General features: G+C 43.3%; 1 protein-coding gene across 1 annotated transcript in view; it reads right to left on the minus strand.

The window, feature by feature from the left end:
* The window catches only part of LIMS1 (LIM zinc finger domain containing 1), a 68,009-nt gene extending 48,112 nt beyond the window's left edge, over positions 1-19,897 (minus strand). The window contains exon 1 of the mRNA XM_088051081.1: positions 19,823-19,897. Coding sequence (XP_087907207.1) covers positions 19,823-19,875 — 53 coding nt within the window. The 5' untranslated portion in view covers positions 19,876-19,897. The remainder of the gene's footprint in view (positions 1-19,822) is intronic.
* Positions 19,898-26,599: the final 6,702 nt, after the last annotated feature.

A 26,599-nucleotide genomic window follows, 5' to 3' on the forward strand; every position in this document is an offset into this window, starting at 1 on the left:
CTTGCTATCAATTCTGCTTTATGTGACAGTACATATGCAATAACCTTCCAAGCTGACATCAGCACCTTATTTTTTTTTTTTTTTCCTGAAAAATACGGATACTTTATAGGAAAGTCTTGTCTGCAAGATAAACTAAGGTACCACTCCATTCTGCTCGCTGTAACAAAACCAATCATAAAGGGGAAACAAGAATAGTTATCTTATAAATCACATTTGATCACCTTACTGCTTATTATGGAATAATAAATTGTTACTAATTAATTTAACATCAAAACTTTTTTGCTTGAAAATTCACCTGTGGAATATTAAACATGCTGTGATTTCAGAACTGTATCCCTCTTGCAGCTTTACCTGATTTTGCTTATTTTAGGTAGGAAGAAAGGGATGTCAAGGCAGTCTGTCATTCCCCAGATGACTGCTTTACCTATCAGTCCTCCACTGGCTACTTCCCTCTGCTACATACAGATCTGACTCTGACTCTATAGTGTTTAAGCATTTCATGGTCCTTAACACTATTTGTCCTCAAGCACTCCTGTAAGACAAGGTGGTGTGGAACTCAGCTGGCAGCTCTGGAGCTGGGACAGAGGCAACACCACTTATCAAAGACTCGGGAGCAGAGGACGGCGCAGCACAGGGGACCAAATCCTGCTCTGGATTCGCATCCTTGCCTCAGACCACATGAAGTCTGGAGATACACTCTAGCAGAAAGGTTGCTTAGTTAAAAATGAAGAGATAAGAAATGGAGCAATTTAACTTGAGCAGAAGGGAAGGATTTCGGGGGTCTCAAGCAAAGCCCTTGTTAGCAGCACAGTCCCGCCCCAGGTTTGGATTTGCAGCCTGTTTGCTGGCCGGGCTGAGGGTCTCTGGCATTTAAGAGCCAGATCTGAAAGTGCTGGCTGGGGACATAGCTAGACAGGGGATGTCCATCTGTCTGTCTGTCCCACTCCTTTTCCTACTCCTTTTTCTGAGTTTTTCAGACTAGGCAGTCTGAAGAGTGGGAAGTGCTTTCCTTGCAGTAGGGGCCTGTTTGGGTGCTCCTGTGATGGCCATTAGGACAAATTCACGTTCATAACTCCATGCGGGGTGACGCTGCAGAGGCACCTGAAAATTGTTCAGCGGTCATGGGGAGCAAGATCATGCTCCTGCAGCCCACCAGAGGCCATCCTCCAAAGCACCATGGCAGGCTCCTGCATTTTCATTTTTGAAGAGGGCAGGGAAGCATTTCTTCAAGAGAAAAGGAGTGGCAGGACAGAAGGAATCCAGGCCCGGAGGCACAGCAGGGTGGATCAGTGGGAACACCGCACAAAACACCTCATCTCCACATTTGCTGCACCCTGCCAGCCCTGACAATTACAGCACCACATTTGCCACCCCTTGGCCTCAGTCACCCTTGCCTAGTCCTTCCCTTAACCGTCATCAGTAAATGGAGCACCAGAAACAGGCACTTCATTTTAGGAGAAGAGAACAGCTCTTTTGCCTGCACTGGGAAACCAGCCAGCTCCCATTCAAATCAAAGGCAAGGGATCACGTGAATGCATTTCAATTCATTGCACTGGTAAGGCAGGCTGCAAACAAGCTTCCCTTTCAGCCAGACCCCTTCATTTATGTCTTCTGTTGGGGAAGTGGTGGTACATTCAGCCAAATTACCTGGGGGATGCATCTCATAACACGGTGTCTGAAAGCTGGGAGGAGGTCATATTTGCAGAAGGCTGAATTTAGCAGGGCCATAATCTGGTGACAAATAAGGGGAAAAAAAGAAATCTGATTTTCCATCTGCTAGAGATGTGGTCTCCAAATTATTTTTATTGCGTACTTTTATCAGTAAAAAAATTTTAAGCTCATATCCCCAGTATGTGTACATTTATTTATTTATTTATAAATTGTGTGCATGCAGTTCCAACATCACACAAGGAGACTGTAGGGGTTGAAGAGCTGGTTACAGCAACTGTCATCTGCTCACCAGTATTGGCCCAGCACACAGGCTCTTATGCCAGTACCACCATCAAATACTCCAGGGCAACTTTCAGGTAGCATCAGTCTCAGGAAGGAAAAAGAAAACAAAAGGAAACATAAACAAAAGAAAAACAGCACAAGGCTTCTTGAGAGCAAGAGTGTATGGATTTCTCAAGAATGTTTTTTCCCTTTAAAAGTAATTTTTAAAGCCTCTCTGGATACAAACCCTTAATGAAAGAATGTGAGGAAGGAGCATTCACAGAGATTCTAAAGGCAACCTAAATATGGGTCACATATGTGTTATGAATATAAACAAACATCTTCAGATAAATAATTACTGTCATGGTTTACCTTTAACAACCAGATGAAAACAGAGGTCTGAGGTCAGTACTAACCTGCAGTGGGTTTTTGGCACATCATTCATGCTTCCTCTGACAACAGGCATTCCCATTTCAATTTCTCTTTACTTCTAACTGCTATAAAAATAGCAAGTTATCAAGTAATGAAGCACATAAAATACTCAGCATATAAATAAGTAAAAATATCAACAACATCAGGTGTGAGGTAAGGTACAGGTCATTTTTATTTGTATGGAAAAATAGGGCAACAAGAAGAACAAGAAGAACAATATAATAGAAGAACAAGAGCAGTAACAGAACTAGTATTACAATTATATGCTTATTTTTTGCCTTAATTAATTTCCTTATGACAAGTTACACGCTTATATCAATGATAGCAATAGATAAGGATAATATAAGTCCTAGACAGACGTGCTTTAACCTGGAACTTCCACAGGCACTCAAAACTTATGAACTGATTTGAAAATAGTGGGGCCACACAGCTCAAAAAATCTTGATGCACATCTTTCAGAATTACCCTCACCACCCTAATTGGAGCATAAGACTTAGCAGAAGAAATGGAAATCCTCAGATGTTTTGCCTGACAAAAAGCAAAAGTGAGTTCTGTGTACTAGATATTCCAAAAACAAGAAGTTATTTGCAAAATTGACTTTCCTACTTTCTAAGTAATACAGATCTGCAAGGGTGTCAAGCCACTTTGAACACAGCCCATAACAGAATTCATTCAGGACAGCAAAAAAGTTCCAGCCTAAACCATCTTTATTTTACTACCATTTTTAGATCATGGTAATGTCAGTAACATACAATTACTAATCTTGATGCATTAAGAGGGTACAAAACTAAATTTTAAGAAGTTTGCTTGTCTCTCAGACTCTTTTTTTGGTAGCTCTGATCTGCTACTGAAAAACGAGGCATCAGTCCAACATAAAGAACAAGCCTGAGGGGGGAAAGAAAAAAAAAGTTTTTGAATATTACTCCAAAAAAAATCTAGTAGTTCTTTCAACAGAAAGAAAAAGAGGAAGAAAAGCATTTTCATCTGAATGGACATACGGAAAAACAATTTGGGGTCCTTCAGATTCAGGGGGGAGAAAATGCAGAGAAAGTTTTAATTTAAAAAAAACCCAAACCAGCCCAAGACAGCACCACTCAGCAGCCAGGAGCTCAGGCATAGGAGTCAGCTCCTCACATCCCCACAGCATCTCCTGTGTGCCCTGCTCCCTGCCTCACCCCAGAGACCACCCCATCACTGCCATGCTGTGAAATGTGAGCAGGGACAACTGGGAGCAAAGCAGAGGTTTTTTGTCATTTTTAGTTTCCCCATGACTGTGAACATGCAACCCAGGAAGAGACAGCTGATCAGACCAGGGCCAAAGAAACCCAATAATTAATGCTGGTGTCTGCGACAACTAGAGATTTAAAACACAAGAATTTCCACCTCAACGTGAGGAAGAACCTCTTTACATTGAGGGTGGCAGAGCACTGAAACATGCTGTCCAAGGAGGTTGTGGAATCTCCCTCCAGGAGACATTCCTGTGTCACCTGCTCTAGCTGACCCTGCCTTGGTAAGGGGGTTGGACAAAATGATCTCCAGAGGTCCCTTCCAACCTTAAGAATTCCACAATTCTGTGATTTATGGGACATATTTATTACCAATTTTTGAGCTTCAAAATAAGGGGGGGGGGGGGGGGGGCAGTTACAGAAATGTGAAAAGAAACTACCCATGCTAACTACTTAAAATGAAACAAAAAGAGAAAAACAACAACAAAAAAAGAGTGAAAACAAGAATTCAGTAAAAGACGTCAGACATGTACTCTAATTTCAAATCTTATCTTTCAGGCTGGGCCTCTGGCTGTTCTTCTGCGCCATTTCAAGTTACTTAAAACTTCTTGCAGTCATTGCAGATGAAGCAGTTCAGTGCAGATGGGATTTGCAGGGAATCTTTTTCCCACAGCAGGATGTGGAGACAAAGGCAGCAATAGGAGAGACAGTTTGGTTAGAAAAAGCTGATGCAGTAAGAGAGGAGTTCAGATGATGGATGGTGGGAAGGAGGAGAAGGCAATTACCATAATTGGTATTTTGGAAGCCACAGCCCATAATGGGAAACAATGAAGTTTCATCCTGTAAAGTCCAACATCCCACCAAGTCCCAGTACATTCCAGATTTATTAGTGGTTAAGAGTAGATACTTAAAAGAAAGCACAGGAATTCCAGTAAATGAATTCAAGACAGTAATAAAGCCAGAGAAGATGACATACACCAGTATTATATGAAATACAATATGTGAAATGAAAGTGAGACTCAGGGGAGCACCTTCAAAAAAATGGTTGGGAAAATGTTTCTGAACTTCTGCTGACATGAATGAGAACAGCTTCAGATACTCATTTGTTCCCAAAACAGGACTCGTAACCCAATGCCTTCTCTTCCTGGGTTCATTACAGAAAACCAGCTTTTTAATTATCCATATTTAAATAATTCTGAACTATTCTGTATCTAAAACTTGAAATTAAAACGTATTTTCTCAAAAAAAAAAAAAAAAAACTCAACTGGCCCAAAATTCCTTTAAATTGTGCTTTTTCCATGTGCACATCTTTCAGCCTATAAATGTCAAAAGACATTAAAAATAAAATTAACTCAGCCCTCAGATTTAATCACCAGGGCAAGGAACCATGGAACAGCAACTATATACTGGAAGAAGCAAAAGGGAAGAAAGAGAAATGAAGATAAAATTTCCTTGTTCTTGTCAGAACAGCCACAGGATTTCCCACTGAACTCCTTTCTGCTAGAGTGATCTTAATAAATAGGTTTTTTGTATGTGGATAAAGTGCAATTGAAATGCATGGTTTTATTAAACTTTAGGGAGTTAAGATAGGCCAGCCATGCCAAATGGCACATACCTACCTAAATGGAGGGATGAAAATTACTAGGGGGGACTGTGCTATGCTGCTGTCACCTTCAGGACAGGAGGAGAACACCTTGCTTTTGGGCTCAGAGCAACAGCCTCTACTCAGGGAGGAGGTTGCTTCATCTTCAAGCCAATCATTAATGTATGCTTCCACTGCTCAAAGGAACCTTCCCAAACACAGAATAATCAGTCCAATCAACCTGGAAGTGAGAGCATAAAAACAAAGGATTCATAAACCAGTTACCACTAAGGAGCAACAGGGGCTGCTTTTCGCTCATAAGGTAGGAGATGAAATCCCAGTTCAAGAGTACCTCATTGCTGATGTTCTTAAGAGCAACACGTTTGGGAAAGCAAAGACTTCCTTTGTTTCATTTGCTGGTCATGTGTGTTTGTTTTTAAGCTTTCTTTTTCCCAAACAAACAACAACAAAATCTGTGTACCATTCCTGGCTTGCTCTCTGACCTTCAGCAAGTTGCCATCTCCTTGAAATCACAGTTCAGAGACAGCTTACACACAGCCTGTTTCACAGCTTCTCAGGTGGGATCAAACATGCTGCAGCAGGATGATGCTGAGTACCAGTCCACTAGAAACTTTCCTATCCTGACCAGATTTTTTTTTTTTTTAAATTATGGCAGGTAACCTGTCCTGCTATGATACCTGAAGTTACCTTTAGTCTTCCAACAGCTGGCATAAATTCTGTGCTGTGTGCTCTGCCCAGTTAAACAGAGACATCATTCGTGCCTGTGTCTGACCATGTTCCACCAAGTGGCATCGTACATAAGTGTAAACCCAGCCTTAAGCTGCGCTTAAACTTACCAGTGTGCCCCTGAAAACTACCAACATTCTTATCTTTCTGAAAGTGGGATAGGAATCAGGTCTTCATAGCCTAAACAAAATCTACCAGTACTGTTCACTGGAATAAAACATATCTAAAAATGTTAGCCCCTTCTAAAAATCCCATTGCAGCAGTTATCCTTCTCATTTTACTGGCTTTTAGCAACCACTAATTAAAGCACTCCCTCTCCCACCCCCTCAACTTTTGGGATGCTACAATAGGAATGCTGCAGTGTGAAACCAAAAGTAGTCCAATCATCTGTTTATTGTCACATTGACTTGATACTGCAAGGACAGTAAATCTGTTCTAACACTGCCCTGCAACTATCCTCTTCAGAAACTGGCTTTTCCAAAAGTGTTTATAAAGGAGATAATAACAGGTAGCTCAGAGCAGCCCAACCAACTGCTCAGCATTCAGCAGAAATCACCAGCATAAATTACCTAGAAATGCAAAAAAAAAAAAAAAAATACAACACTCACAGAGACTTTGATTTCAGCAACTTAATGGATAAATCATTACAGTCGTACAAAATCAAATCTAGTTCATAGAGATAAGGGGGATGACACCAAATTAGGAGAAATATTGTTTTTACCATTAAACCCCAATGTGCTGTTCTTAATATCACTGAAAAATACTTGTATAATACTGACTAAGTCAAGAAACATTGAGCATGTGGTATAAATTCTTAGAAACCACTTTAGAAACCGAAGTGATTTCGATACCGTTATCTTCACCTTCTTTCTTTAACCTCTTCAGCACTGAACTGCCTGGCCACAGGTGATTCAGAGCCCCACAGCTTGTGGGATGCATCATACATCATTAAAATCCTCTTGACCAAGCTGATGTATAAATGCCAACTTTCCTGCAGGTCTTTTATTCACGTGGATCACTCACTAACACTGCTACAAGGCACTTCTCCCCTGCTCTCTTTCTTATATGGGCATTCTCACTTTGTCAAAATTTAATTAGTACAGAACATCACCAGCCTCAGAGGGGACCCATGTGTCCTCACAGATCCCCTGACCTCACCTCTGCCAGAGGCAGAGCCTGGCTCTCAGGCAGGTCACCAGGAGCCCCACAATCCACAGTTCCATGGATACCAACTCCACTCCAACCCCCACCCATTTGCAGCAGTAACTCCACTGCCCAGTTCAGAGCTCAGCTCCCTTACACAACTCACTTGCTGTAAAATTCACACCTCAGAGAGATGTGACAGGACTCACAAAAGCCCCCGTGAACAGGAACCTCCTCCCTGCTTACCCATCCATAACCACTTTGTTTGCACCAAAGAACAACATGCAGGCCACCACCAAGTGGCTACTGGGCTAAAAATGTAAATTAAATTATACCAGTTAGCAGTACACTGGGTTAATACACAACTTCTTAACACTCCGCTGCATAAGACTGAAACCAAACTGTCATTTGGGCTCTGACCCTATGAGCAAGCAGACCTGGGACAGTGACTCGCTCTGCTTTTCTGATTTTTCTTTTCTTTCACACATTTTCATTTGCATGGCCATTTGCCAAACTAAACGAGCCCAGCTGCAGTGAAAAAAATGGCATCACAGGCATCACAGAGATGTTGAAAAATACTGTAAGTAAATTCAGTGTATTAAAAAAAAAGCTGGAACAGCCTTAGTAGTATTTATAAAAACAAGATATAAAGTACACAAAATATACTTTGAATATCAAATCCAGTGTATGACAACTTCAGCTGAAGGCATTTATCTGTAGGCACAGGGGTGTGACATTGGCCAGGCATGCTGGATCCATCTGTCTAATAACCAGCTGCTCTTCTTTAAATATGAGAAATAAGAGATTAGGAAAATATCCTCCTCTTACAAGGCTGACCTTACTGTACCATCCATACAGAACTAATTCAGAACAGTGAATGTTCAGAACAGTTTTGTCCCTATACCTCAGACAAAGCAGCAAGGTTTCAAAGCTGACAGAACTAGTTTCCAAGTATTAGCAGATATTCTGTCTTATTTGGATATTGATATTCCATTTATGGACCCTTAAGACTAAACCAAACTCCATTAAAGAGGGCAAACATCATGGAGTTTGATAATTCCTATCCTGCATGGGACAATAAAGAAAGCAGAATTTCAACTGGCTTTGAGGAAAATTGTTTAAGACTTGCTGTCTTAACTATATTCGTTTAACACACTAACCTCTAGAATTTGCACGTTATCAAAAACATTAAACAGTGAGAGGTCAAACATAAGGTCATTTCTTAGTCCCTAACAACATGCTGAAGATAATCAAACCAGTGAAGAATTCTCCATTTATATTCATCCAGTCTTGAGGAATTGTCACAAGGCTTCATTAATCTGTTTCTATTGAAGTTAATAACAGACCCCTGCAGATTTGAAAGGAACTTGATTGTGAGTAAGGGGTCATGCAGGCAGTAACTATGCAGAGAGCTTTAGTGAAGCAAGCAGTAGCACCCTGGCCAGCTAGCCAGAACTGAGCTCAGTTTGGCTCTTCCTGACTACTAAATAAGCCAACAATCCCTGACTTCAGCAGTTTCTTCTCCCTTGTACATAAGTTATGAGTGCAATTGGTTCACAGCACAGCATCATGCCTCTGTGATGAGGAGAAAGCCACTGTTGCAGCATGGGTTGATGAAGCACTGAAGACGTGTCCTCTGTAAACGTGCACATTTTTTAGCACAGAAAATGCATATTTACAGAAGTAAAGAAACAGGATACACCTGAGCTATTAGGAAGTCAAGCATTGTAGTATGCCACGATAAGGTAATAAAAAAATGATAAGGTACATAAGAAAAAAACTCTTCTGGTGCTGAGAAAGGACAGGAGAGGCAGAATTTCTGGGTGAGGTGGCCAGGAGGGCTCCAACATGCATATTACTATGTAGGCTGCCTTGTGTGTGGATGTTCCCAAATGCTCCTACTTGTTTCCCTCAACTCCTTTGTAACTTAAATGGGGCAAGCTTTGCATAATTGCAGGAAGCCCATGAGGACAGATAAGGCAGGAAGGTCTGTAACCTTTACCTCTCACGGAGCAGCCATCTGGCTGTGCCATACCACACCATCAGCTTCTGCTCAGGTATGCAGCACTCTAACTAAAGGGGCAGGTGCAACTTCCCAGCATCCAGGACATTTGTGGAGGTGACAGGCAGAACCCCTTGCCACAGTGCTTTTGGTGCCACATAATCATCTGCTGAGGTTTTAAAATCTTAGTTGCCAATGATGCATTTCTTGCTTTGGAAGAAAGACTTCAGAAGGGGCATCCTGAGCTTGTTTATATGCCTGACCAGGCAATTGCTAATAATAATTTGGAGACAACACCCTATTGCAACACCTGCCTGTACACAATGAACAGAGTTAAGGAAAAAATTATGGCAGAATCACTTTAAAAAAAAATAATAAAAAAATCCATATTTTCTCCTGCCACTTCTCTTACCTGTGTAGTTGGTTTACGTATTTTACGTGCCAGATGGATGTATGTTACAAAAAAAGCATACAAAGAGAATTCAGGACACAGGTTCACTCAACCCTCCCATACACCATGAACTGTGGGGGTAAACTCAGGTCCTGCTAACTAAGGACATGTGTTTTGCACTTGAGTTCTTGGCTTCAAGGAAATTAAAATTTAAACTCATAACTTGACCAGAGTGAGCTCAGGAATTTATCTTAAAGGCTCTGCATCAGCAGGACTGTATTGTCTTCAGACTAAATAAAATAATTTGACTATTTTTACTTAGATACATTTCACTGTCTATCAATTGCTGAAAAGTAAGTATGTCCTTTTTAAACATTTTTAATGTTCACTTTAAGATAACAATACTTGAAACAAATATGATTTCCTTGTCCTCCTGGACTTTTTGTAATATCATAAGGAAGAAAGCACAGGAAAAAGTTCTCAGTAAATGCAATTCCATTCATGCCCTTGCAACACTTCCACTCGACCAACAATTCACCACCAAAACATGAAATATTAGATATTGACAGCACCAATGCTTTTACCTTATTAAACTTTAAATCAACATGAACTTTATAGCACATGATCTCTGTAGTATAAAGAAAGCATTTTTTTAACTATGAATTTCCTTAATTCAGGTAGACCCAGCCTTCCTTGCATCTCCAGGAGCAGCTCCAAGAACATTACTATTTAAACCATGAACACAGAGCCGATATATTATTCTTTCCAAGTCTGAAAAACCTCTTGACTTGGAACTAAAGCTCTGCTCATTTTGCATTTGCTTTCATGACAAAGGATTAATGGCAAGTTAAAAAAAATCAGGACTCAGCAACTTTTCACTATATTCCCCTCCCACTGCAGCAGGGACTACCAGTAAATACCAGTGCAAACCAATGAAGGAGCATTACTCAATATATAAGAGAAAAATCCTCTGCTTGACATTCGTAACATCAACACCCTTCATGCCTACACATGCTGGACACTAGAAGACAGCTTTCAGTGATGCAGTTTCTTCTGTGGGAGAACAGAGCCCTTCTTCCCACGCCACACTACCACCACCTAGCCATAACTAGGGTTAGTGATGGCTGTGGTGGCAACAGTGGCTCTGCTGGGCACACAGGGACTGAGATCCCAGCATCTGCCCCATACCCTCCCTTCTGTGAACTCTGGTGCTTGTTTTTGTACGTGCATGGAAGTTAACACTGCTGCACTTTTTAACTGTGTGCTATTGGACTTAACAGAAAATCCATTATTGAAATCAAGCCGCTACACAGCTAAACATCACCAAAATCCACCAGGTAAAAATTATTAGACCACTTTTACCTCAGATGGTACAAAATACTCATTATGTAATTCTGCCTTCATTGGGAATCTGTCCTGCCTGAAACTGCCCTGAAAATTATCACCAGTATCACACAATGACGTTAAACTTCTTGAATGTCTCTTTCAAGTACAAGTTGACAAAGCTATTCATAAATTAATAAACAACCCAAGGTGAGCAGAAAGATTTCTCATGAAACCTGAGCAGCAATGCAATATTACTGTTCCTGGATCCTTTGCCATTTTATCAGGCGCTAGTAATTCTCCCAAGGGCAATGTCAAGGATCCTCTTAACAGTACTGTTTGCCCATCTCTGCATGGTAATGATAAAAATATTGATTTTCACATTTTTGACTCTGATGCAATTTGACACAAGAAGTCCAAATTATTTCCCCTTGCAGGACATCAGCAATCACAAGCACAGAGAACTTTACTCTGATCAAAATGAAGTAGCCTTGCTAATACATGACACTGAAAAGAGTGCTTCATTTGCTCTGTTCTTTTCAAAATGAAGGCCTGGTCCAGCAGAAGATTTTAATGCAGGCTGTGGAGGGGATAATAGAATGGTTTGGGTTGGAAGAGAGGTCTGCCTTGGGCAGGGACATCTTCACCTTGATTAGATGGGTCTGAAGAGCAGCAGCTGCAGGGTGAGATTTGCCTCGGGTATGAGCTGACACCCAGGAGCATCCCACCTTTCCTTGGGAACCCTGACACACAGAACACCCTACTACCCCTGAAAACCCTCAGATCCTCTCCAAGTCCTGCTGGAGCCAAGTTTGATAATTCCTATCGTGCATGTGACAATAAGGAAAATGAGGCTTTCTTAGACAAAGTTTGGAAATTTTGACCTTTAGGCTTACACCATGTATAGCCACCAGCAGTATTCCAGCCCTCCCCCCTCACTTCATCTGACTGCAAAGCTCTGGCACAACTCGCCTCTCCTCCACCCAAAGCCAAACCCCACATGGTGACCAGACAGCCCTGTACCAGTGCCTGAAGAAATCCAGCTTCCAGCATGGCACTAAGTGAGGCTGTATGAAGCCATTTCAGAAGGGACATCACACGAGCTGAATGCCCATGGAGAAAGGGAGCCTCTTCACTTTGAAAAGAGAGAAATTGTAACTGTGGGAGAATTCAACAGAGAGGGATTTATCCCAGGGCTGAGAGCCCTTCAGTCCCCCTCCTTGCCCCTAGACTGTCCTGGCACTGTGAGTTTCTTTTATTTTTTTTTTAATGAGAACCTGAAACAGTTCTTCAGTGTTTGAATGAGCAGGAAATCAGCCAAAAGAATAAGACCCATTGGCCTTTATATTATTTAAAACAATTAACAATAAACTGCTATTCTCTGATATAATTACAGAAATCATACTTCTTTGATGCACAATAGCAAATGAGGCCACTAAAGGGGCAAAAGGAGGTAGATTTTTTCTGGGAGATAAGTACTTTTCTAAATAACACCTACCCTGAGGATCATATTTACACAACTATTTCAACAAACAAGACTTTTGAAAGTCTGCTATAATCCACTAATGAGAAAAGATCAAAGAAACTAACAGGAAGGCCAGGATGCAATCAAAATATTTGATCAGTGAGTGGTTTTGTATCCAAGCCATAAACTCAAGGGCATTTCATTGGAAGCTGTGGGAGGAGAAGCTGCTGTGAACACCTGGAGATTATGTGGTCATGGCAGATGGAGGCCCTTAGGGGAATCCTCACACTCCACTGCCATCCCTGCATCCCTCCCTGCACAGGACACCACCAGCACCCACCACCCCTGGCTTCCCATCATTGTCAGCACAGCTATGTTAAACAACCAAGGGTGGAAATTTTACTTGTTCTCCTAAATCCCACCACCTCCCCCACTGAAGTTAAGTATTTGGCCTTTGGTTAAACTGAATGGATTTTTGTTTTTCCTTTCAGAGCGGTCTCACGATCTCCGTGTGACCCCGGTGGGAGGACAGAGAGAGGCTGGGAGACCCCACCATGCACTCAGAGCACTGCCAGAGCCCAGTGAGTGTCAGCCCACTCAGCAGCAGAGATGGGTGTAATAAGCTTTTAAATACTTCCTTTCTCCTTTTTTTTTAATGAAAAAAGAACAAGGGAAAAGCTACTGGTATTTTCTGATTTTCCTCCTCACACTTTTTTTTTTTTTAAATACATACTTAACAAACATTAAACAACTACATGTTTGGATGCAACTCAAGGTAAACAACAGCTTTGATAGTTTAATTTTTGAAAAAAAATAGGAAATTCTCACTTTCTTGAAAGGCTTTACTTTTACTTATTTGTATATTCCCTAGGTTATCAGCACATTTCCTTTTGCTTTTCTGAGAGCAATATACATGTCCTTGTAACCAGAGAAGTATGGGAAATTCTGGAAACATCCAACTGTGTATAAATTCTTAAAGCTCAGACACTCTAATAGAAAACAAGTACCTCTCTGAAACAAACATCTCCAGATGTTTTAACATATTTTTATATATAGATAGATATATATATAAGATGTGACTCAGGCGCGGAAAGCCAAAAGAATGTTCTCATTTCCTGAGACTGGCTAACAAAAAGGAAAATAATGTGAATGAAGGAACAGAGATTCAAAAGTAAGCTTTTTCTTAAGAGCAGCAGCTTTAAAATGCTTCACTTCAAATCCTTTTTCATATAATCAGAATATTGCCTCTCTCTTGCAACTGCACAGACTCAGAAAAGAAAACACAGAAAGGAGATAAAATGTTTTCTGGGCTGTTTAAAGTACTACAGAAATGTCTCATTAGAGAAGTGCCTGTCCTTGTTTCAGTTCCAGTGAAGCTCATCGACACCTCCAAACAAGCCCCTCTCCCACAGCCTGCCTTATCTCCAGGGCACAGTGGTTGAGAAAAAGCCAGCAGCCACGTGTGCTGTGGCTGCCCCACAGCTCTGTCTCTGCCTGGCAGGTCTCAGCCTGCAGGAGCTCACAGCAGATCTTGCTCCATTTTTTTCTTTTTCTGACAGTACAAGTGGGTACAAACAGCATAAAGTTCCTCTGGGACCTGAAAGCAATGGGTGAAGAAAGCCCATGGGCATCTCCAGATCATGAAGTCTTGTCATACCAACAAATGTCAGGTAGATTTAAACAGGCATCAAGATGTGCCACTATTCTCTGCCCTTTCTAACCATAAATTACATGTCAGGGGGCAGGACATGGGATTTCCTTCCTCTGAATCCTTTGAAGGTGAATTTCTGTAAACCAATTCTGTGAGAACTATGACAAAACCACAGCTGGGGTGGTTTCCCTTTAGGTAGGAGGGGACAGCAAGCTGCAGAGAGAACACACTCAACTGCACTTTCCACAACAGAAAGCAAAATTGCCCAGACAATCCTTCTGCAAGACCCTGAGGCAGGTAGGTGATCCCTCTTCCAGTGCAACAGTGCACGGACTCCCAATCCTGACAGCACACCCAGGGCAGTCACAAGCAGTCCCCAGACCCAACCCAGACCACCACCAAACACTGCTCTTTCCTTCTTTAAATCCCCAACATCTTGTCACAGAACTCTACTTTTCACACTGTTCTCTGCACAAATCCACACTTCTCTGAAATGGGTATTGCCACCTTCCCCAAGTTCTTTCCCATAGACAACCCTGCCACCCTCAAGATCAAGGAATCAATGCAGATTGAGACAAACTTCATTTTAAATCTACATATCTAGCAATCTCCCTCAACATAGGTTGCTCAGGACCCTGGTGCTGGCACAAGAAATGCTGGGGGACAGGAATGTGTGGGCCACTCCAGGTGGCTGTAGCACAACCACACGCTTAATTAAAACATCTCTCTAATCATCACTGCCTGTGGGAAGAGCAGCTGCCCTGGCATGGCCCACAGATGGTCTCTCCTGAATCACAACACTGGCCAGAGCTGGCCACTGCCAAGTGAATCTCAGCACACTTACAGCAGACCTTAGCAAAATTAAGTTAATTTACACAGCACAAATGTCACTCTCTCTGCCGTGAAACACAAGTCCATCCTGCTACCAACACAGCTCAGAAGAGCATGGTGGTCATATGCAAAGCTCAGCAATACATGCCTATTTGCAAGCATTTCCTTATGAAAACCAGAGGGTTTTGCAAGCAGAGGCTGCTGTGCCAATTCAGCCCTGAATCCGCAGGGGCCGCCTTCCCCTGGTGGTGCTGGTGTCACCCCCTGCTTGCCAAGGGTACTTTTCATTCCCAAATCAGAGGTGGAGTGTGCCAGGAGATACCAAAGGAAGACTTGGAGATGCTGTGGTTCTGTAATGTGGGAGGCTGACAGCCAGTTCCTTGTCCCTGCCAGGCAGCTCCCAGCCCCAGTGGGGATGGCCAGGCCCCCACAAAAGAGTCCTTGCAAAGTATCGAGGTCCCTTTTTTCCCTCCCAGGGTGGATTTGAAACTAATTCTCTGCACGGTTCCCTCTCCCCACATCAATCCCACAGCTCCTGCACGTCAGTGTGGGGTCTGGACTGAAGCCACTTTGCCATGTTGTTGCCTCCCAAATATTTGCTGGCGTTACAACATTGCTTTGCTGTGGTCTTTCCCAGTGCCTCCAATTACAATAAACAACATATTAATACAGAAAACTCTTTTAATTTTCAGTACAGCAGCTACCCCATACTGCTCTGGCCACCCAGGAAATGTTCATAAAGTCATTACAATGCCTTAGCTTCCCAGATGACCCACATCAATTCCCCACCCATGATGCAAGCAATAAACCCCTCCTGGTTTTAACTCTACTGTTCACACGAGTTTAGGCTTTACTCAGACAACAGCCCATCCACCAGTGTGCTCTCAGTTCTTCAAACTATTTAATGCAAGTAGTGTTTGAAACAACCCAAAATCCATGTGACTAAGGGCCCACCTCCTTATCAAATTCTACAGAAGTGGCTGGTGAGGTTTTTAAATAAATCAAAAAGTGATGAAAAGAAGGATCATCTGAGCTGGAATTCAAGACCTTCTTATTTAACATACAAAGGAAAGGAATCAATATGAAAAATACAGAGCATAAAACCTCCTCCTGGGTGCCAACCATGTTGTAATGCTATTTTTCATGCACTCTAGGGTGCTCTAGACTATGCCATTTTGGCACAGGAACATTGTTTCAGTCTGTAGAGGAAGTCCACTTTGTCCATAGTTTGTCATTAGCCCCACCATCAGCTTCTGGCTTCTGGGATATTGCTGACAGTCTCCAAATGCTGAGACAAATTCAGCAAACAGTTTGACATAAAGAGTTACTATAGCACACAAAAGCAGCCAAGGAAATTACAGTATCCTGACTTTTTTCTCCCCTGCTTCTATCTGCTTAAAAAACAGAAGTCAGCATTTTAATAAAGACTTACAAACAACAGGAAGGGAAATAATTGCTGAAAATGCTGAAATAATTGCAAAGGAGCGTCCTAATTTGAAGAAAAATATTAACCCCAGGGCACAGTCCCCTGCTACATTTTCCCTAATTGTCAGAATGAATTAGGACCTTCCACCCTTTCTGCCCCAACACCAGCACTTCTGCACAGGCTGTTAAGGGTGACGTGCTCTGTATCACATCCTAACACAACAAGAACAGCAGACCACGTACACAGCTCTTGGTTCACACTGTGCATATAGGGAAGGGAAGGCTTTAGCTATGAAAACGTGACTGTCAGTTTCATTTTCCTTGTCATCAGCACCTGCCATCATGGAAAGACCTGTCATGAGTAATTTCCCCATTAACTATCAAGCTGCTTTTAGCACAGCTAATAATTAAAATCTCCCTAAATTGAAAAGTAATAAGAGAGTACATTATGCTGTGGAGTGAAAAATCTTTTGAACTGGGCTTTGGAGGAGAACAAGGCACAGATAAATCAGGATGTGCAACCTAACACACAGCACGAAGCCACAATTGCAGGAGCTGAAAAGCTTGCCTTAAGTGCTCCAATAATAAATATTTCACTGCAACTTGAAAAAGAATTTGTTAACTGTGCAAACCACCCTCTGTATACTGCAGACCATTAATGGTTCCCCTGCAGTAAGTGTATGGAGCCAGTTCTAAGAAAAAGGACTGTGCACTACAACTGAGAGCAAACTGTAGCACCACATTTAGCTTTATTTAGAATCCCCTATCAAAGCCACTAACACCATGAAGTGCCCCCATTTTTCAGTTTCACAGTTTACAGTGGAATAAGAACTATAAATCCAGTGAGTCTGTGCTAGTTTTTCAAGAGTAGTTACACTTGGAATAAAGAGGACCTGGCTTTTTCCAATATTTTGCTGCATGCTGGCCTGTAATTCTTGCTACAAAGAAAAATCTCAGCTTGTTCTAGGAAGCTACAAAAGCTTAAGATAATAATGGTTTTGAATGGAGAAGGTAATGTTTTTCTCTGAACCACATATGAAACTTACTCCACTGATAACACATCAAGACGAGTTCAGCAGAACCAGATGAAAAAGCTGCCCACAAAACTCAGAGGACATTTATAAAGCAAGCAGGCATTGCCACAAGGAGCTATCAGCCCCAGGCAGCACACCAAACAATCCTGAAGGACCCACCACTACCCAGCATCGATCCACTGAACATCCCTCCTTACACAAAACAAAAGCCACAGGGGCGACTCAAGTTCAAAAAGCCTCCATGAAACAAAGGGGGAGGAGGGAGAAGATTAAAGAGAAGAGCATCTCTTTATGCATACCTGCTGACCAGATGTCTGCTGCTTCTCTGTGAACCAAATCTGGAGAGAAACCTCAACTTACTCTTTCCTTTTTTGCTTTCTTCACCAAGACTCAGATTACTTAAACTCTCTAAATCAGACCAAAAATTCAAGATACAAAAACCTCTTAGGAATTTCAGCTTCTGGAGGCCTTTGAGATCACTCTACATTTTGTTAAAAAGTAGGTTTGAATGAAATAGTCACATTTTTAGTGTGTTTTTTAAACCCAAAGAATAAAAACAAGAAAACACACCAATTTAAAATTTTCCCTCCTTATATTATAAAATCAAAATGCATTTTCCAAGAGCCCTACCCCTTCATTTTGACTTCAGGGGACTGGAATCATCTACAGAAACCCCCCTCAGCCAGGCGACTTGGAAACAGCTCTTCCAAAGGAGCTGACTCCAGAGTCTCTGGCCACTGTGCCAACCTGCCAGATGAGCAGCCCTGCCTGTCCTGGCAGGCACCTCCCTCTGCTCCCTCGAGCCAGGCTTCTGTGACAGTGAACTGCAAAGCACCTTCACCTCCCTGACCACAGCACAGCCCCTTGTCCTCCATACAATGATTCACCCCAAGAGAATGGTGAGAGGAACAGAGGAAGCTGGCCAGTTTAGGCACGGGACCCCATGTCCAGCCTTTACTGGGCAAACAGCTCTTACTAAGGGCACACCAGCAGCAGCAGGACTCCAGGCTGACTCAGCTACAGGAGGATTTCTTTGGCCACGATTGTTCCTGCTGCTGTGAAGGGATGCTTGATCCCCCAGCTGTATCCTGGATGGCTCTGCTGCCACCAGTGTTTCCCTGGATGTGCTGGCCAGCTGCATGCTGCTGCAGGTAAGCTCTCTGCTACTTCATCTCTGCAAGTTTCTGCAAGCGGGGGCTCTAGTCTGACTTTGTCCCAGAATTTCTCACTGTTAAAGGGGTGTAGTTTAGTTCATATCCTTGGAAGCGTGTACCAGCAGGGCAGCTGGCCCGCTCCCTGACAACTTCAGCAGAACACATGCCAAATATGTAATTGCTCTGTTTACCTGGCCAAAGAGGCAGCTCAGCTGAAGCACCTGTGTGGGGCTGAAAGACCCAGAGCTACACAGTTACAACCGACTGATGGTGGTGGCACAAATAATGACAACTCAGCCACTTTCAGGAACGCAGAAGGAATCCTGAACTGGAAGCATCTACCACCCACTACGAAAGCAAGTGGCTTTTGGAACATCTGAAGAAAAACCAGTTACCTCAATACATATGGACACCTGAATCACCATTAGCATGTTTTTCTAAGCATGTGGCTGCACTGCAGCTGGAGCGAAAGCTGGTCAAGGCTGATGAGATCCTGGCCAGGACCTCAGGGTACGGACCCTGGGAGCAGAGCTGGCTCACCTCACTCAGGATGGCACCACTGTAGCCCAAACGCAGCCTGACTTAGCAACTGGCACAGCTTTTCTCCAAAGCTATGGCGGAGAGCTGGAGGAGCCTGCAGAAGTCGGGCGCGGGAAAGATAAGGCAGTCTTTAGACAGGCTAAAGTTTGTGTGCCAGCAGCCGTCCTGTACCTGCAGCTCTACGCAGCTACAAACTCACTCTTTTCCCTACCCTCAGCTCCGGGTTTTGACATATCAGCGCAACACTTTGCCAAGTGCTTTAATTAGGGCCATTTCTTCCCAAGAAACAACTGCACAGGCGAGGCTTTGAAACGCTGAGCAATGAGCAGAGCAGCCTTTGCTTTCACGAGTCCACCCCATCAACCCGTTCCCAAGACAGGACTGCTCGGTAATTGTGGGATATGCATAAAACATCACGAATCTCACCACATCCACACCCGAGGTTACTTAGTATGATGCTTTTAAAACAACCACCACCCGCCCAGGATAGGGCTCTTTTTACTGCACCGGGCATCGGACCGCGCTCCCGCCGCGCCCGGGACGTGCGAGCCCCAGCTCTGGGAGCTTTTCCGATCGCTGTAGCAAGGGCACAGAGCCCGGCCCAGCGCTCCGTGCGAGCGCCCAGCGCCGAGGAGGGGACTGCGGAGGGAAGGGATTCCTGCAGTGCCCCTCGCTGCGGCTCCCGGGGCTGCCGGCCACGGGGAAAAGTTTCCCCGTGGAACGGACACTTCACAGGGGGAGCAGCAGTGACACCTTGCACGGCTGCGGGCCCCCCGTCCCCTCGGCGGGACCCCAACCCGACCCCGCCGGCGCCCGTGGGAGCAGCGGGAAATCGCCTTTCCCGGGCAGCAGCCGCTGACAGCGGCCCGGCAGAGACAAAGCGCCGCCCTCGGCAGCCGCCCGCCGCGGGAGGCGGGACGGGACGGCACGGGCGCCTCTCCTACCTGTTGCAGTTGATCCCCGCCGCCGCCGCCGCCGCCGCCGCCACCCCCAGCATCCCGGCGGCTCCCGCCGCTCCCGCCAGGCGCTCCCCCCCGGGGCGGGAGGGGCCTCGCCGGGCCGCCGTAATGGCGCTGAGGGCCCCGCCCGCCCCCGGGGGGCGCGCTCCGCCCGCGCCGCGCCCCGCCCCGGCCCCGCGGCGCCCCCGCGCGGGGAAACAGCGCGGAGAGGGGACCCAACCGAACCGGGAGATGGGATCCCACCGAACCGGGAGATGGGATCCCACCGAACCGGGAGATGGGATCCAACCGAACCGCCGGGAGATGGGATCCCACCGAACCGGGAGATGGGATCCAACCGAACCGCCGGGAGATGGGATCCCACCGAACCGGGAGATGGGATCCCACCGAACCGGGAGATGGGATCCAACCGAACCGCCGGGAGATGGGATCCCACCGAGCGGGGAGATGAGATCCCACCGAACCGCCGGGAAATAGACGGAAGTCACTGCCAAGAGCTGCGATCCCCCCGTCCCATGTGCTTCCCTCCGGGCCCGCGGGAGGCGTTCGCCTCCTCTGTCAGCCCTGCGGGAGATGCGGCGGCCGGAGGGGCGGCGGCCGAAACGCCCCGCAGAGTTAGGTGAAATAGGTGCCTGGGAGCGGCTGTTGCTGGTTTTGTGCTTTCCGGCTTTTTTTTTAATTTTTTTTTCCCTGAACAGAAAATTGCTGTCAAAACAATTTCAAGTATTTTCACTGTTTCCTACAAGTGGTTGGGTAGAGCAGGATGATTTGTAGCAAGAAAGCTGTCGCCTCAGTTTGGGGCGCCAAATATGCTTAGGTGAATTTTGCTGGAGCCAGAGTTTAAATTTGCTGGAGCTGGCTTAAATCAACATTATTTAAACGTGTAAAAGTATTAATAAGCGGTAGCGTGGGGAAAGGCTAGCACCTCTCTCAGGCTCAGCTGAGAAAGTTTCAATTTAGAAAGTAAATGTAAGAAAGTTGCCACCAAACACTGCCAAATTTAGGGCCAATCCTCCTGCATCGCTTGGAGAGAAGCAACCTCATTCCATACCATGGAAGTTTCAAAGGCAGAGCTATGGACAAATGAAAGGAGCATAATAGAAAAGGTGGGATTATTGAGCTGTCTGTATTGTCACCCATTGCTGTCCTTAATATCAGAACAAGGAAGTGGTGTGTTGGAATGAAAAATGCAAATATTTGCCTGCCAGGGTTAAGGAAATATTTATATGGCTCCAAGAAGACAACTCAAAGGAGTGTGTTAAGCCAGTGAAAATCAGCATAGACGGGGATGAGTGAGCACAGATCAGAAAGAATAATTCAAACATGGTATACAACTACTTTGGTATCCATCAGAACCAGGAAAAGATTGTAAATTTTTTGGGACTATGATGCACAAAAGGTATTTGATGGCTATGCCAGAAGCATGATTCTAGAGAGGAATACAGCTGTAGAAACACAGACTGTCTGTAGTACTTTTGTTTGTTCATTTGTTATTTTGCTCCTTGGCAGGGCTCAGTTTTGCTTGCCAAGATGAGGAATAAAACACAGCAAGACTTTAGCATCATAGGGAATACATTTCTGCATAAAGAGGAAAATAAAGTATATGTCTGAAAAGGGAAGGGATGATATGCCAGAAGAGGGACATGTGATCCTTCCCCTTTACTCAGCACTGGTCAAGACACACCTGGAGGGCTGAGTCCAGTTCTGGGCTTCCCAGTACAAGACACACATGGACATACTGGAAAGAGCCCATCAAATGACCACTAAGACATTAGTTAGAGACTAGAGCACCCTTCTTAAGAGGAGAGACAGAGAGCTGTGACTTCTCAGCCTGGAGAAGAGAAGGGTCAGAGACATCTTGCCTATTAAAAATATCTGAAAAGAGAGGGTGCAAGAAGGACAGAGCCAGGCTTTTTTCAGTGGAGTCCAGTGACAGGAATAGAAGTAGGGGAAACAAACTGAAATACAGGAGGTTCCCACTGAATATCAGGGAAATTTTCACTGTGAGAGTGGCTGAACACTGGCAGAGGTTGTCTGTGGAGTCTTCACCCTTGAAGGTACTCCATAGCTGTCTGGACGTGGTCCTAGGAATCTGGCAGTAGGTAGCCATGCTTGAAAAGTGAGGTTGGACAAGTGACCTCCAGAGGTGCCTGCCAGCCTCAACAATGGTGTGATTATGCTGAAAACCCAATCACAACCCCCCTCAATTAAAAAAAACCAAAACAACACATAACAACCAAACCCAACCCCAAAACAGCCACCCATTTTAATGAGTCTGTTAGCAAAGCTTCCTTATGTCGTCTAAATAAGTAAGTACTCATTCTGTGCCAGCTGAAGAGGTAATACAACCCTTTTGGTTTCATTCTAATCTGCTTTGGGCAGTCTGCCATTATTTGTAGGCAGCTTCATGAATGCCTTTAATTAACTTCAGCTTGTCTTCAAGGATTTCAGGGTCTCTCTCACTGCTGGTCCTCCTGGGGGGCTGAACGAGGCGGTTGTCCCTGGCTGCTAAAGAACAGCACCTCTGACCAGCACAGCCTGAAATGGCAGGGAGGTGGCTGGGCAGGCATGCAACTACCAGGGCTGCAAAGTTCAAAACAGTAGATTCTGGAAATGATTAACAGGCACTGCCAGCCAACACGCGCAGCCGTTGTGGCGCTTCCTTTGGAGAGCACATTAATAGATTTAACAGCAAGTGAATTGCACCATGTACAGTTTTCCAGGGCTTTTACAAATGAAATCCCTGAAGTCTAGTCTGCTAGCAATATAATCTCAAAGTAGCAAAGGCATTCTCATAGAGAGTGAAAGAGCCTTCCCCAAACATGTACAAAGGCCAAACAAAGGCTTTTGGAAATGCTGCTAGTACTAAGAAAAGCCAGGAATTCAGTTTCCCAGTTTGCCTCCCCAGGCTTTGTGCACTATGCAGCAAGTTTGTGCCTTGGGGTCTGATTTCAATTTTTGTTTTGTCTTGCTTTACAATAGAAATAAAAATTCTTAATTGATATTAATTGTCCATTACATAGTATTAGAGCATGCTAGCATTCTAATTAACTCATAAAATTCAGTCCAGAATACTTAGGTAAGTAATTTAATAGGATTCACAAAACACACACCACAGACTCAAAAGGAGCTAATTCCTTCCATTCCAGTATAATGCAGGCCATGACAATTTTCTTTCTATGCAGTTTAAAGAAAATATGGTAATCTGCCTACTTATTTCTGCTTACAAACCCATCAAAAAGTTTAACATTATGCTGCTAATGTACTTGGCATCAGGTAGAGAAGTGCCATTATCCCCAGCAGGCAAGTCAGGAAATAGAGACAGAGATGCTGAAATTAAATTTACAAAGGAAGCATGTGGCAAAGCAGGGAATTTGGACTCCATTTCTCCAGACCAGCATATTCATCACAAAATTAATGCAGACTTCTTTTGTTGGTTGTTTTTTACTCTCATCTCTCCCTTTAAGTCCAGAGTACAATGCAGTTTTAAGTAGGCATATTCTTTTGATGCTCTGTTTCCAGACCACTTTACATTTTCTGTCACCATTGAAATACCAAACTTATTGTACTGCAGCTGGCACTGGCACCTCAGCCATGCCAAGTTAATAGTTGGACTCTTTCATCTTCAAGGTCTTCTCCAACCTAAATGATTCTGTCACTCTTAAGAGACAGCACAGAGCCTTTACATACTCAGAGCTAAATGCATGATCAGTTTTGCTGATATTGAACAAGGCCCTTATTGTAGGCTTGGGGAAGAAGTGAGAAAGGAAGGGTTATTGGGGACAGATGAGAAGGCAGCTGCTTGGTCAAAGAATTTGACTTCCTGTCTCTAATCACAAATATCAGCATCTTTACATCAAGTTCTTTTTCTGGAAATGAGAAAGTATGTTATGGTTTTGCCTGAGTGGTATGAAGAGACATGAGTAAGTAACTTCTAACTGTGGTACTTGCTCTAGCTTTTGTTTTCTTCCAGAACTTCATGCAGCTATAGATGGTAGATTCATAGAATGGTTTGGGTTGTAAGGACCCTTAAAGAACACATAGTTCCAACCCCCCCACCATGGGCAGAGATGTTTTGCACTAGACCAAGTTGCTCAGAGCCCCATCCAACCTGGCTTTGAATACTTCAAGGGATGGGGCATCCACAGCTCCTCTGAGCAACAGTTCCAGGGCCTCACCACCCTCACAGTAAAAAATTTACTTCTAATATCCAATCTAAGCCTACTCCGACTCTGAGAGCCTGTTAGCAGGGTAGTTCCATGCTTGTTTACCTTAATAGAATCAATGGATTTAAATTAACTGCCAGTGTTCATGTCACACCTGCAAAGCTATGAAGTTAAAGCAACAGTGAAGGAAACTTTGACCACATAAGTAGGAATAACTTTCAAACACAAGGTGTCCAGCTAAACATTCTTAGCAAAGCTGTTAATGAATTAACAGGTGAAAAACTATTTAGGTTTCATATTTATACTCAACATTATTAACTTCACTAATCAATTGAGTAAATAAGTTTTGACCACTATTTGATATCTCTAAAAAACATTGCTGTTATTAAAAACAATACTTAGTTTGCTCAGAGTACTAGAAGACTTATTTTAGTGATCATTCTGACATCCATATAAAAAGAGTCAGATTTCTGCTTCATGCATTTTAGACACACCCAGTATATTCAGCATCATTTTTTCTTGGAAGAGGGAAGGAGACTGCAAAACCAAGGATATAACTTTCATTGTTCAATCTCAAACCTCTGAAAAATTGATCAATAAAATTCCATATTTAGCAGTATAAATTTCTGCTCATGACAAGATCAGTACTTGTACAGACACAGTAAAGGCTAAAGAAAAAACTTACAGCAGCACCACAAAACAGGTACTTTAAGAAATAATGACTCCTGGAGATCATGGTATTACTCTAACATTTTTAGTAAAAGTGTGTATTTTTTCTATTTCAAGCTTTTTGTCATTTCCCATCTTTTCCAGAATGTTACAAAATCTGACCTTAGCTTTCCTGAGTTTCCTGAAAATCCTCTTCCTGCAACATATCCAGTATCCCCCACCACTGCAAACAGCTGGTTTAACCAGTTTTGAATAGAAAGTAGTCAGGGCAGGGAAAGAGAGCTGCCACATCAACAACAGGAGATGTTTCAGGTTTTTATCATCATCTGCTTTTCTCCCCCCTGTTCCAGAGGCTGTAGCCCTCTGCCTCTGGAGCAGAGGGACCCCAAACCTGTCCTCTTGCAAAGGTGGGCAGCTTCACCTGGACTGCTACAGCTGCAGGTTTAAGTCAATGCTGTGACTAGATGTGAGAGGAACATTAACTACTCTGTATAAATATATGGAGCCAAAATGATACAATTGGCCTTCTCCCCTGGCAAGAGTAATGCTGAGCATCAGCAACTTAACTCCACAAAGGGAGTAATAACAGTAAAACCGTATTTGGGTAAAAGCCTTTTTCTGGAGCTCTGTAATGGTTTCTATGCTTTTTAATTTTGAGATGCTCTGCATGCTGCAAAAGGAAAGAGAGCCAAGAGCTAATATGTACCTCCCCTCCGGAAACAGCCTGAGTGTTCTCAGAACAAGCTTCGATTTTCAGGCAATGAAACAATAAACCCCACTTAAATCCTATGCTCATACACAGCTGCTATCCAATGTCTATCAATTTAAAACACTTTCATAGCCTGCTGTGGGAGGACTGGGACTGCACCCATGCCCAAAAGAGCACACTGTTTTTGACACTGATTACATCTACCTTTGATTCTTTAAGCATTCAACTGACAGCAAAAAAAAAAAAAAAAAAAAAATTTGCCAATACCAAGGCATGCTGATTTGTTGGAGCAGTAACTGATATTAATTTCCATACTTATTTTACTATTCTCAGTCTTCACTATTCAATCCAGTCTGAATCCTTAGAATGAGCCTGAGAAACACAGGACAGGAAGGAAAGATGGGAAGCTCTTGGATCTAACATGCATCTTTTCTCAGCCTTTCACAACCATATGATAAATTTTAATCAGATTCATTTAAAAAGTAGTCAGATTATTATTTCCCTTCCCCATAGCATATATACATGAAAGCTGTTGGAAGGTGACTGGAAGTGTCTCTTTTTTGACCCTTATATCCATTTATTATGTCTTCCTTTCACAGCTTATGATCCCCTCTCTGACCATGTATTTGTATAATAAGAATGGTCTAAGAAAAATAGTTGGCAAGAAAATAAACACACCAAACTCCTGCTTAAATCAAATCAATCTCCTCTTCATCCACTGAGCATGTAATCTTTGTACTAGGACGATCATGTAGATAAAGAAAAATTATCACAGCTTATTAGGGAAGGGATAATTACGTCCATTTCAAAGTTGAGTGCAATTAGAAACGCATGCTGATTTATAAGGTAGTTAGTACTCAAACACTAAGTGCAATCCTGCTATAAGGCCATTAACAGCTTCTGCATCCCTCCTCTCCTTCATGTCTAATATTGTCAGATTGCTGGTGACAATCTAGTAACACAATTGAAATAACTTAAATTTTTAAAAATTTTTTTAAAAAATAAAACCTTATAAAAAATCGATTTATCTTCTGTTCACCCAGAAGAATCTATTGCTGCAGTTCCCTTCCAAAGTAGAGGCTGTGGATATTATACCAGATCCATAAAATCTCTTCAGTACAATGCTAGACAGTCCTTGTTTTTTACCTTGCATCTGAGTAGCATTTTCTCAGAACACTTTTTCAGAACAGGCATTGAGGGAAAACGAAAGGCACTCTG

This window comes from Pseudopodoces humilis, chromosome 2 (assembly GCF_049639895.1).
Source record: "Pseudopodoces humilis isolate 2021_Gansu_Grassland_sample_001 chromosome 2, ASM4963989v1, whole genome shotgun sequence".
Taxonomy (NCBI): Eukaryota; Metazoa; Chordata; class Aves; order Passeriformes; family Paridae; genus Pseudopodoces; species Pseudopodoces humilis.